The sequence below is a fragment of the Wolffia australiana genome, chromosome 14 (genome assembly GCF_029677425.1).
Source record: "Wolffia australiana isolate 7733 chromosome 14, ASM2967742v1".
In the NCBI taxonomy this organism is placed as follows: domain Eukaryota; kingdom Viridiplantae; phylum Streptophyta; class Magnoliopsida; order Alismatales; family Araceae; genus Wolffia; species Wolffia australiana.
This window is the reverse complement of record NC_135848.1, coordinates 5039937-5052762: the sequence shown is the minus strand read 5'-3', so window position 1 is coordinate 5052762 and position 12826 is coordinate 5039937. Positions and strand designations below refer to the sequence as shown.

Here is a 12826-nt window from a genome sequence, read left to right as displayed (position 1 = left end):
GTGTTTGGCAGTTGAGGCCAAACTGCTGTCCTTATAGTTTTGCCAAACTGCGGCGTTCTAGCCCCATCCCTCTCTTCTCTACACCCATGTGTACATACCTGTATCTTCTTGTGCCCCATTTCTCTCTCTCTATTTTTTTTTCTCTAGCGGCCCACTACTTTCTCTTGTCAGCCGATCTCTCTTTCTTCGTTAGTTCTGGAATATCCTAATTTCCAGTAGTTCGCTGTCATTGAAAAAAACAAGTTGGAAACGTTAGTGAGAAAGAGATGGGAGAAGATGGGTGGAAAGAGGATAACAGAGAGAGAAAAATCAGAGATGGGCCTTTCTTATGACCGTTAAACTTGTTCTTAGAGGATAAGAGCGCGGAGGGGAAGCCTAAAAAGTGCCGACCTGCCTCTCGATACCATGAAACCGGCGGCGCGAGTTGATTAGACGCAAGTTGATTTCCTGCAATTAGAACGCCCGATCCCACCTATAAATTGATCGTCCTGGGCCTCCAACTCTTCATCATCATCATCAACTTCTTCTTCTACTACTACTTCTACTTCTTCTTCTTCTACTTCTTCTTCTACGTTCTCTTGATATTTTCTGGTTCTTAGACATCATTTACCCTCCTCATTTACTGCTTCATCGTGTACGCGGCCGACATGGACGCAGAGGCAGACCACAAAAACGCCTTCGCAATGGACATGGCCGAGAAGGGCAACGTCGGCAACAACGTCGACGATGATGGGCAAGAGAAGCGACACGGCAAGCATCTTTTCTCACTTCATAATTCATCTTCTTATAACGCACGCACACATGATTCGCGGGCGGGGGATCGATCAGCCCCACTAACGAATGACCTTTGCTGCTTCCTCAGGAACGTTGGCTACCGCCAGCGCCCACATCATAACGGCGGTTATTGGCTCCGGCGTCCTGTCCCTGGCTTGGGCCAACGCCCAACTTGGCTGGGTGGCCGGGCCAATCGCGCTCCTCATCTTCTCCACCATTACCTGGTACACGTCCACTCTCCTGGCCGACTGTTACAGACACCCCGACCCCGTCACGGGAAAGAGGAACTACACCTACACGGAGGCCGTCAGGGCTAACCTCGGTACTTAGTTCTCTCCCTTCCTGTGTCTCTCTGTCTCCAAAACTCATCCGATTCCGTAAAACTATTGCCTCTGTTATAAAGTCTCCTTCATTTCCTATACGGATACATATTGGCTGTGAATTGACCATGTCTCTTGCCTGCCGTCTCTTCAAGGTGGGTACAAGGTCGCGCTTTGCGGAGTTGCTCAGTACTGCTATCTCATCGGGGTCACCATTGGCTACACGATCACGGCTTCCATAAGCATGGCGTAAGAACCAGAACCTTCCCTTTATGCACGAGATTTTTGTCGTCCCATCGGAACGGCTTTCTTCGTGCCTACTTGTCGGCTAGTTAACTAACTGCGACTATGATCTTACCTCAGAGCAATTCCGCGGTCCAACTGCTTCCACAGTCAAGGACACGAGGCGACGTGCGACGTTTCCAACTACAAGTACATGGTCATCTTCGCGTCAATCCAGATAGTCTTCTCCCAGATACCCAATTTCCACAACCTATGGTGGCTCTCTTATCTCGCCGCCGTCATGTCCTTCTCTTACTCCGCCATCGCCCTGGGGCTTTCCATCGCAAGAGTGGCAGGTGAAGAACCAACCAACTATGACTTTTTTATAACACATGCGCAGATTATTATACAATATTTTCAGCCCCTCCGTCGTCGCAATAGTTTTTCTGCTCTTCTTCATCTTCTGACTGCCTCTCATTCTGCCCTATCCGGGGTCTTACATTACAGAGAAACCCGATGTGCGGACGTCGTTGTCGGGCGTGACCATAGGAACCGACGTTACGGGGGCTGAGAAGATGTGGAGGACGTTTCAGTCGCTGGGCAACATCGCCTTCGCCTACTCCTTCTCTACCCTTCTCATAGAAATCCAGGTATATTCCCTCTACGTATCTCTATCAGTCATTATCAATCTCCATCTATCTCTCTATAGACCTACTTACCTGTCGATATATCTATGTACCTATGAATGTACATCTATGTAGATCCAACGACTAATTGGACTTTGTTGGAGCAGGACACACTGAAGTCCACCCCGCCGGAGAACAAGGTGATGAAGAAAGCCACCTTCGTGGGCATCTCGACGACGACGCTCATATACCTTCTCTGCGGCTGCATGGGCTACGCCGCGTTCGGCAACGCCGCGCCGGGCAACTTCCTCACGGGCTTCGGCTTCTACGAGCCCTTCTGGCTGGTCAACGTGGGCAACGTCTTCGTCGCCGCGCATCTCATTGGCGCCTATCAGGTTCAATTCCACACATGGGTCCCTCCTGTTTTTTCTAATCCGTCGACACTCGACAGGGATGGGGACTGGGGAGTAAAAATGATACTGTACCTTTCGGTTCGTATTTACACCTAATAATTTTATTGTGCGTATTTACGCCCAGGTGTTCGGCCAGCCCATCTTTCAGTTCGTGGAGACCAAGTGCCAGAGGAGATGGCCGGAAAGCAGCTTCGTATGCAAGGAGTACGCAGTGAAACCGTGGCCTGCCACGGGGCTGTCCCTTAACCTTCTCCGGCTGGTGTGGCGCTCGGGCTTCGTGGTGGTGACCGCCGTGGTGGCCATGATCTTCCCCTTCTTCAACGACTTTCTGGGGCTCATCGGCGCCGTCGCCTTCTGGCCCCTCACCGTCTACCTCCCCGTCGAGATGCGCATCGCCCAGGCCAAGATCCCTCGCGGTTCGCCCACGTGGCTCACCCTCAAGCTTCTCAGCTTGCTCTGCTTCTTCGTGTCCGTCGTGGCCGCGCTCGGCTCCTTCAAGGGGCTTGCCACCGACGTCCGCAAGTACAGACCCTTCCAGACCGTGAATTGAACCAGTAAGCCCGAGATCCCTTCTGTACAAGTTAATTGTCCCAGTTTTGGCGTACTCCTCGTACCGACGCCGTCCTCCGACCAGGGAAGAGACGACGAGCAGCCTTCGGGACACTCTTCCGTCCGTCTTGTGTGTTTATGTAGTTATGTCTCTCTCTCTGTCTTAGATAAACAAGAAGTTTTCTGAAAGGTTCTATTCTAGAAAACACTTTGTTAGTTCTTTATGGAAACTACTCCAGGATTAGTAGGTGCCAGAAAATGGGCTCCCCTTATTTATGCTCCTTAGGGAACTATTTCTGAATGTCCCCTAAAATTTTAGTGTATCCATTAGAATTTATAGATTTTATATGTGTGATCCACTAGACCCAATAATTGTTTAGTTACATTACTTGAATGGCCCAATAATATTATTTCATCACCCTAATCAATTAATAATATAAGATTTCCATATATACAATACTTTGCATGGATCAAGAAACACTTTGTTCTTTCAAATATTTTGCATATGTTGAAAGCATACACAAGAGGAGAGTTTTTTTCCACATATAAATGATGATCATGAAATGTAGTCTAAAAATATAATGTGTTCTTATTGTATTGGTTTGGTATATTATAGTAACCTGTAATTATTATTCACCTCCAACCATAAGATTGTTTCATATCTCTTATGTCTGTAGTTCAATGAGTAAAGATAAATGTATTATATCCAGATTGACCAAGGAACATTTCACCGATCTATAAAGTACCACAATGATCAAAGTGACATCCCCAAAGGGGTGGCCTTCTAAGTTTTCACGCTCCTTAAATGTCTCAGAATAATCATTTATTACATAAATAGATTTGTTTTATAGAATTCAAATAACGCTCAAAACAGAAATACATACACAAATGAGAAATAATTTTATACAAGTAAAATGATTTTACTCTTCCGTTCTATTTGATTGCCTACTATATCCATAAATAATAATTCAATATTAGGAGAAACATCGTAAGGTATCACTTCAATTACATTCCCATGATCACTTGATTTTGAAAATTTTCATGTATATCCATCAAAATATCATTTTTGGAATACATAAAAAGGCTTGTAAATATGAGAAATAGAACTGATTTCTACTAACAAACCAATCCGTCCATGCTTGTCGACTGCAGACACCATCTTAAAGTGTGTCCATTGCCAAACAACTGCTGACACTTTAAGCTCTGACGGATCACAATTTCCTGCTCATTTCTGATTTTTTCAATTCATAAATATTTTCATAAAGTATCCAGAATTCTAAAAGATTTGGATCGAGTATTATTGATTGTTTTCACTTAACGCTATCGTGCCGACATGACTGATAATAATCAGAATTTAAGAGATAAATGCTTGTTGCAAAAATGGATACTATTTTACTGAAAGAAAGATGGAAGAAATTAACTATTTACGATGCAGAAACGTCAACATCAATTTAAAAAATTACCAGTATAATTTAAGTTGGCCTGACCATATAGCATGTAAAATTAAGATCAAACATAAGTAGGAGCTTACCACCATCATTAAAATGTATTTTTCATTATGTTATCGTATACAAGTAGCTTTCTGATGTTTCATCAACATCACCTGTGACTTTCCTTGTCATATTTTAATCCTGGCATCCTTGTTTACACCTTCTTCCTGCTCGTATTCAGCTTTCTATCTTAAATCGACCTCATCATATAGGATTAGTCAACCACTAAAATCCAAATTTTATATGTAGGTTTCCTCATCAGCTGATGGCCAATGAAAACATATTGAATAATGCCATATCAGTAAAACATATCAAACAGAACACCTTAGTTTTGGGGCCTATGGGGCTGATGCTTGTGTTTGGGATAATCATGTTCTACATAAAATGAAGAACGTGGCACAATAAATGAGAATCGTGGATTCTTAATCGTTCATATCCTTTCGTTGAATCAGTCTCCTTTGAAGTAGTTAAAATCCTTGTTTTTCTCTTTTATGTTTGACTCGGTTCACACTGAAATGCCTAGTTTTATGATCTACGTGAAATAAATAAAAGTATGGTTGCTCATCTTCCTCTGTTGCTCTATGCATCTGCTTCTTTCTCTTGTTTCATGTCTGCTCTTTTTGTTGCAGACAAGACAAAACTCCGTCAAGCGGTATTAGAGCTTCTGATCAAGTGTAACTTGAGAAGGTGCCTGATGGAGAATGAGATCCCGCTCCATCAAAGATGACGCTGAAGTCCACGTCATCGCCATTGACATCCGCCAGTTCGAGCCCCTCCAGAATGGCACACCAAGGCGAGGGTGAAGGTATCTAGATAGTTTTGATTTTCTTGGGCCATTATCCTCGCAAAGGCCCATTTCGTTACGTCTTTTCCCCTTCAAACTCTCTTTTTTTGTTTTGTTTTTAAAACTTCTGTATTAGTTGTCTTAAGAGGGGTTCCCTTTCCTAATGCCCCCGCCCTCTTTTGGTCCCTCCTTAGGGTCCATCACCCTCCCTACATAAGGGAAGGAGAGGGCGCCCTAAAGAACAGATTTTGTGAATTTTTCGGGCAAAAAAAGGTAGCCGGGTGACCTCTTGAGTGAGAAAGAAAAAAATAGGAAAAAAAAAAAAAAAAGGAGAGTGAGAGAGACGGAAACGGAACAGGAACAAGGTCGACAGCCGTCGCCCACTCCCGTTCTGCCAGAGTCCCATTCCGTCGGAGCTCCGCCGTCGGAACCCAGCCCGCGTATGCGCCATTGCCGTCAACTCTAGGGCATCCGGCCACCCGAGATCCACCAGCTGGGACCCCGACGCCGTCGCCCGTTCGTTCGCAGGAGGGAAGATCAAAGCCGTCGCTCGGTCACCGTCCATGTGAAGAGTCGACGCCGCCACCAGAACCCAGCCGCACCTGCATTGTCGCCGTCAGCTCCGGAGCACCTGGCTGCCCGAGATTCACCAGCTGGACCCCGACGCCGTTGCCAGTTCGTCTGCAGCAGGGAAGATCAAAGCCTTCGCTTGATCACCATCCACATGAAGAACCACCGCCGCCAGAACCCTAAGCTGGCCACCGCTCTGCCGCCGAGGCCCTAATCGTGGGCCACCGGACCCCAGGTTGTCGATCCGGCAGTCGATCCCGCCGCCGGATCCCTGAGGGCACCGCTGATCCGTAAGGGCCTTTAGATCCCTGCCGCCGGAACCCGAGGCCACCCAATCCGCCGCCGCCAGATCCGCTGCCTCGTGGCCGACACGCCGCCGCCGCCGTGAGGATGTGGCCACCGCCAACTGGCCACAATTGTCACAGATCCGTCGGCGCCGCTCGGGATAGAGTAGGTGAGAGTATAACGAACACAACGCTCTTCGATTTGCACTCCACAACGCTCGGGATAGAGTAGGTGAGAGTATAACGAACACGAGAGATTCCTATCGAGCGTATATCCTAGGCACGGGGCGAGCCTCTCTGTTACGTAAGAGCACCAATAGACTTAGTCTGTTCGGCGCCGTGGACTCCTTCGTCTCTGATGTCGGACGTAGTCGAGGACGTCGCCTGGTCAACACCGAGTATGATGGCTCGGTGCTAATAATGGGTAGCGGTATCAAACATCGACGGTGTCTTCATCCGACGGATGTAACCTTAATGGGTTATGCGACTACGATGCAATAGATGAATGCCCTATGTGTCGTACGTGCAGGCTCCGAGTCGAGGGAGGCGCCGAGCTCCAGGCTTGGATGGGGTCTTCGGGTGACGGCGATGATGGCCTCTCGAACCTCATCGGAACGACTTAGGCGTCTACGGCTGAACGGAATCAATCTGTAGGGCTCGCACGTAACAGACGTACTCGTCCGTACCGATAAGACACTCAAAGTCCTTCATAGTTTTCTCTCAAGTTGTCTCTCTCACCTACCTAGCCCGAGCGCAGTGGAGTCGGGACAAGAATATACTCCAAACGGTAATTAAATGAGCATCGGGAGAGGATGGTGTACCTCGTCGTCATGGCTCGCGGTGCAGAATGTCGTCGACGTCGTCGTCAATTCGGAGCGGGTGAAGTGGAGAGACGCCGGAGAGTGTATGGCGGCTCGGCGAGCAAGATGATGTCAGAGTGTGATAAAGGTCGGAGGAACCGAGGAGAAGAGAGGGGCAGCGGTCTCGGCTCAAAGCCTACCACGGAACTCGGTCGACGAGACCCAAGGAGGGCATACCATCGACGATGAAGTGCGGCTATGGCGAGCGGGGCAATGGGGAAATCTACCTTCTAGGCAGAATGTCGCGATCGCCAAGTTGACGGCTGTCGAGGCATAGTTGATCAGTTGAGCTCACACGGCTGGTGGGAAGGGGACCTCGCAGGAGATCCTCATCAACTGGACTGTCGCCCCAAGAAGGGGCAGTCGCAGCCACCGAGCTCCGAAAACTGGTGCGGTCGAAAGGGTAGCTGTAGGGACGTTGCGGGTCATAGATCCACGAATCAAATCCCTATCCCGAAATTTGGATTGCTCCCAGTCAACCAGCAACACAGGCAGCAAAGGTCAATTGCCACTTCCTCTTACGCAGCGTTGGTCCCGACTCTAGCACGAGTCGTTATTCAACGGCGGGGCGCGGGCAGACGCAACACAATGGCAGCTCATTTCTTCAGGAGCATCTGCGAGATTATTCAGGCGAGAATACGCAGGAAGACCGGTCACTTGATTGGGTGCAACGTCAAATTCACGGTGAGAAACCCATGAGTCCGATCGCCCTATTGTATCCTGTCGACGATATTCTTCCCATTTGGCATTTTGGTTCCGTCGTGCCTTGCTCGGGAAGCAATTCTGTCTGACAAGATCGACTGGGCAGCAGGCTCAACGGATTTTGGGAAGCCTGGTCAACTTTGTAGGCAGGGAATTCACCAATCTAATGTATCGACGAGACCGTTATCAAAATCTCCGTAGCTTGCTCGGGAGACTGATTTTGTTCCAGCAGGGGCAATGGGAGGCACACCCAATGAAATTAAGGGGTAGATCGTCCTTTGGCAGGTGGATTTCAACCCCCCCACCCTCCAATTTGTTTGGATTGACTCGTCAGTGTCGGGGTGGCTGTTGCTTGTTCCGGTAGCAGGAAATTTCCATCAGAACTAAATAGGACGTACGCTCCACGAATTAAGAGAGGTAAGGACAACCTGCAAGCAGGTATCTTCCTTCTCCAACCCTCCTTATTCTCCTTCAGCTCCTCCCACCTCTGTGATCTTCTCTGAATGAGGGAGGGAGACCAAGACAGAAAACACAGAAATTCCCTTCTTCTTCCTGGTCTAAGGCATCAGGGTGCCCCCCTCTTTCCTTTTAAAGGGATTAAGGATGGGCCCTTAAGTGGGTCAACAAAAGGGGGATGAAGTGATGTAACACGACCTGCCGGGATCGAGCGGCTCGTGATCACACCATAAGGAGTAGAGGGCACTGCGGCAAAACGGCAGCACGGGGCTGGCGCTTCGATGGTGATGGCAGAGTGGACCCGACTCCAATCTGCTATCGTGCGACAAAGATAAGCGTCGACGGTGCGGAGCGGCGGCTGTATATCCTACTGTGGCATGTACTTTGCCGCGGTAAACTAGCGGCGGCATGTCATCCAGCGATCGTCTTCCTTGGAGCTTCTCTAGGAGACCGGAGTGGCGGGCATGTGACGGTGGATGGCGCAGCGGCATGAGGTGGCTGCATGTGATGGACGGTGACGGCGGCGGTATGGTGGTGGTGGCGGGCGTCCTGGCTAGGGCGTCAGCAGCGGTCGCTGGGCGCCAGAGTCGGCGGCGGCGGCGGAGGTAGGGCGTCTTGGCGGTGGCGGCGGCGGCATACTCCGGCGGTCTCTCCTCCGAGATATGGAAGTAGGGGCGGCGGCAACATCACGGCGGCGGCGCGATCCGGCCTTGCTGATGCGAGTTCCGATCGACGGCGGTGCGACGGCGGTGGCAGCTTCCTCTTCTCCCTCAAGGGACTCCTCCCTTCTCTTGGAGGTCTTCTCCTCTTCAAAGTAATCTGTCAAAACAAAGATAATTTCCGTAGTATCGAGGATGGTTGTAGCGCAGCTAGGTGCGGCGTTGGGCTTGGAGGCGAGCGTAGTGACGAGGGCTATGACAGTGCGGTTAAGCGCCAGGACGGGCTCAGAGGCGAGCGCGGTATCGAGGACGAGGGCACCACTAGGCACGGAGAAGGGCTCAGGGGCGAGCGCTGTGACGATGACGACCGAGGCACAGTTAGGCGCGGTGACGGCTCGGAGGCAAGCACCGTGGTACGGACGGCAGCCGCGCATATAGGCGCGGCGATGGCTCAGCGGCGAGTGCGGTGACAAGGACTGTGACGGTGCGGCTATGTGTCGGGACGGGCTCGGAGGCGAGCGCGGTATCGAGGATGAAGGCACCACTAGGCGCGGCGAAGGGCTCGGGGACGAGCGTTGTGACGATGACGACCGAGGCGCAGCTAGGCGCGGTGATGGCTCAAAGACGAGCACAGTGGTACATACGGCGGCCGCTCATGTAGGCGCGGTGATGGCTCGACGGCGAGCGCGGTGGTAAAGGTGACGGTTACTGCGCATGTAGGAGAGGACTGTGTTGCTGCGCGGTTGCGGCTACATGGTTGTATGGCTGCGCGGCAACGGCTTTGGCTGCTACTGCACACCTGCTCGACTGCGCGGTGGTGAGGCTGCGCAGTGTGGTTGCACGGCTGCGTGGCTGCACGGCTGCATGGCTGCACAGCCGCGTGGCTGTGCGACAATAGCTGTGACTGCGCGTCTGCCCGTCCTCACGACTACGCGGCTGCACGGCTGCGCGGCGGTGCGGCTGCACAGCCTCACTGCCATGGCGGCTCCAGCGGTCGCGGCCATTGTGGTGGCTGCGGTTGCTTCGGCGGCTGCAGCCTGCTCCGGCGGTTGCACTCGCTCTAGAAGCTACGGCCTGCTCCAGCGGCTGCAGTCGCTCTGGCGCCTGCGGCCTGCTCCGGCGGCCGCGGCCTGCTCCAGCAGCTGCAATCGCCTTGGCTGCTGCGACCGCTACGAGTAGCTGTGGCCACTACGAGTGACTGTGGCTGCTTCGGTGGTCGTGGCCGCTATGAGCGGTTGCAGCCACTGCGAGCGGCCAGCACCCACTACCGCTATGGCGCCGGATCCACTCCTGGTGTCACTTTGGCAGTTGTGGCCTGCTCCGGCGCCTGTTGCCGCTCTGGCAGTTGTGGCCTGCTCCGGTGGCTGCAATCGCCCTGGCGGCTGCGACCTCTACGAGCGGCAGCGGTCGTTCTGGTGGGTGCGGTCGCTGCAAATGGCTGTGGCTGCTACGGCAGCCATGGCCGCTGCGGCCGTTGAGGGCGGCTGCAGCCGCTCCAGTGACTGCAGCCACTGCGCTGGGCTGCAGCCGCGGCTCGTGGCTACGGTCGCTACTCACACTAGCGATCGTGGGTCAGGTGGCTGCGGCCGCAGGACTGCGGCCTGGTCCGCTGACGACATGGCGAACCAGCGGGCGCCGACCCGGTGTTGGCGACGCCGGAAACGGCGGCAGCGGCGCTCCGGCAAACTCACGACAAAACCTTAGCTCTCCCCTCTCGCAGGGGAAATCTTGTTAATAACTCCAAATTTTAAAATCTCTCAAAAAAACTCTCAAAATGCTCCTAAACTAAACCGAAGATCACAAAGGACTACATTTTTTACAATTCTTTTTCTCAATGGCTCTCCTCACTTACGATGGACACCCCTCCCCTCTTATAGGGGAAAGATGGGCCTTCTTCCTTAGAAAAAGAAAAGAAGGCCCAAAAGTTTAAAAGGAGGGCCCAATTAGGGAAAAAGGAAAACGGATACACGGGCACGCAAAGGAAAATATAGACGAGACGCTTGTAAGGCTGGATGGGCCCCCATTACAAAGAAACAAGGGAAAGTAAAAATATAAAAAGAAAACAAGGGGAGGCAAAGGGATCCCTCCCATGACGACGATGACGGGCGTGCGGACACGTTGCGCACACGACGAAAACACAACGACGAGACGAGAAAATATAAAACACGGTAAAGAAAGAAGAAACAAAACACGATAAAGAAAGAAGAAACAAAACACGATAAGTCGAGCAATCTCATCCGAGCTTCAATGACGGCGGTGGGCAGTGTGAACGATGTCGTCGATGATCTTCGATGGCGTGCGCCATCAGTCTCTCTGACAAGGGTCAGGAGGTCACCGTCACTACTATCGCTCACCCGCCCCAAAGCAGGGAGTCCGACAAACCCCACGAGCCAGGGCCTGTACGTATGTCAACTGGGATTGCATTGCATCACGTAGACGCATCTCCGTAGGTCCACACCAACGGACGACGGCTGCATTATCTCCTCAATATTCGAGAATTGTCTCGGTACCCCTCAGGACGACGTCAGAGACTTCGTCCTGCGTCAGTGTCGAGGCGAGGCAAAGCGACGGTGGCAGCACAGCCAGGCGATGGGTTCTCTATGGGTGCAGGCACTGCTGGCAGTGGCTCACTCGGGACATAAAATGAACCTATCTCGACTTTTCTTCTAGTCCTCTCCAACAAAAACTACCCTGTGTGGGCAATGAGCATGCAGGTGTTTCTGGAGGCTCATGAGCCGTGGGAGACGATTGAAGAGGACAATGTGCCAAGGAAGAATGATCAACAGACCATGTTCTTTCTCTTTAGTGCAGCATTTGAAGACATCATCGTGCAACTTGGCATCTAAAAAACTGCCAAGGAAATGTGAGGAGCATTAAGGACAATGAAAATGGGTGTGGCTCACATCAAAAAGGCCAATGTACAAGCTCTAAAGAAGGAATTCGAAATGCTGGTTCTGGAAGAAGAAGACCCTATATCATATTTTTTCTGGAAAATTGTCCAAAGTTGTCACTCAGATGTGAAGCTTGGGTGAGAAAGTTGAATAAGGAGATGTTGTTGCCAAACGTTTTTGGGCATTTCCAGCAAAGTTCAACTCCATTGCCTCATCTATAGAAAAATTTGGAGACATGGACACCATGACTCTTGAAGAAGAAATTAGGTCTTTGAAGATACACAAAGATAAGCTACAGCATAGAGGTGCACATGGAGGAGCAGGCTCTATGTGCTATGGGAAAATCAAAAGGCAGAGATGATGGTGTTTTTCTTTAGAAACAGTGTGGTCATGGTCGTGGACATGGGAGTGGTTGTGGTTATGGAAGAAACAAAGATAATCCTGGAAAGGCAGAGGAAGGCATACCTCAAGACAAATCCAGAATCAAGTGTTATAATTATAGCAAGTATGGGCATTTTAGAAATGGTTGTTCGATTTGTTTTGTGCGAATCTGTGTGAATTGTTTGTTCTGTTTGGTTTTCCAAACAGAACATTTACAATTCGCACAGATCATCGCACACACCTGTCTGCAGTTGGAATTGTTTGTTTTATGCAAAAAAAATTTAATCCTTTAAAACAAATGATCCAGTTTGCCCTCTCCCTAGTCCCTGTGCAATCTCCCTTGCCAGTCTCCCGCGGCGGTCTCAGTAGTCAACCCTCTCCTTTGGCGGTCTCAGTAGTCGACCCTCTCCCTCGGCTCTCTCCCTGGGCACCCTAGTCCCTCGGGGGTCTAAGCAGTCAGCCCTCTCCTTCGGCGTTCTCACCAGTCAGAGCCATTTGCTCTCCCTCGGTGGCCACAGCTATTTTTGACGACTGCTCTTAGCAAGGTTATTTCTTCCTGTTTTTCTTGTATGCGCTCTCCTTTTATCTTTTCCGTTCAATTTCTTCATTTGCTTCTTGTCTTCTCTCTCTAAATTTATTTGTGAATCTATCTCATCTCCAATCAACCCATTCTTCACTCCCTTTCTTCATATGTTTTTTGTCTGCTCTCGATGAATGTTTATAAAAATTTATCACATCTCCATCGCCCATTCTATATTTGGGGATTGGGACAAATGGCCTCATTTGGGAAGTAATTTTGTCATTAAACCCATTAGAGTCTGTTTGAGCCAAACTGCCTCATTTGG

At 50.5% G+C, this 12826-nt stretch overlaps 1 protein-coding gene across 2 annotated transcripts; it reads left to right on the top strand.

Annotated features, from left to right (window-relative positions):
• The first annotated feature begins 627 nt into the window (after window positions 1–627).
• LOC144711921 (amino acid permease 6-like) lies at window positions 628–3072 on the top strand. 2 transcript variants are annotated; one of them, XM_078586075.1, is made up of 7 exons: window positions 628–750; window positions 863–1096; window positions 1250–1343; window positions 1458–1672; window positions 1824–1966; window positions 2110–2337; window positions 2480–3072. In XM_078586075.1, exons 1-7 carry the CDS (start codon window positions 648–650, stop codon window positions 2903–2905), a joined length of 1443 nt encoding a protein of 480 aa, XP_078442201.1. In that variant the 5' UTR covers window positions 628–647; the 3' UTR covers window positions 2906–3072. The 2 variants fall into 2 exon arrangements, with proteins under 2 accessions (XP_078442201.1, XP_078442199.1); XM_078586073.1 differs by lacking the exon at window positions 628–750 and having other exon boundaries at window positions 841–1096.
• Window positions 3073–12826: the final 9754 nt, after the last annotated feature.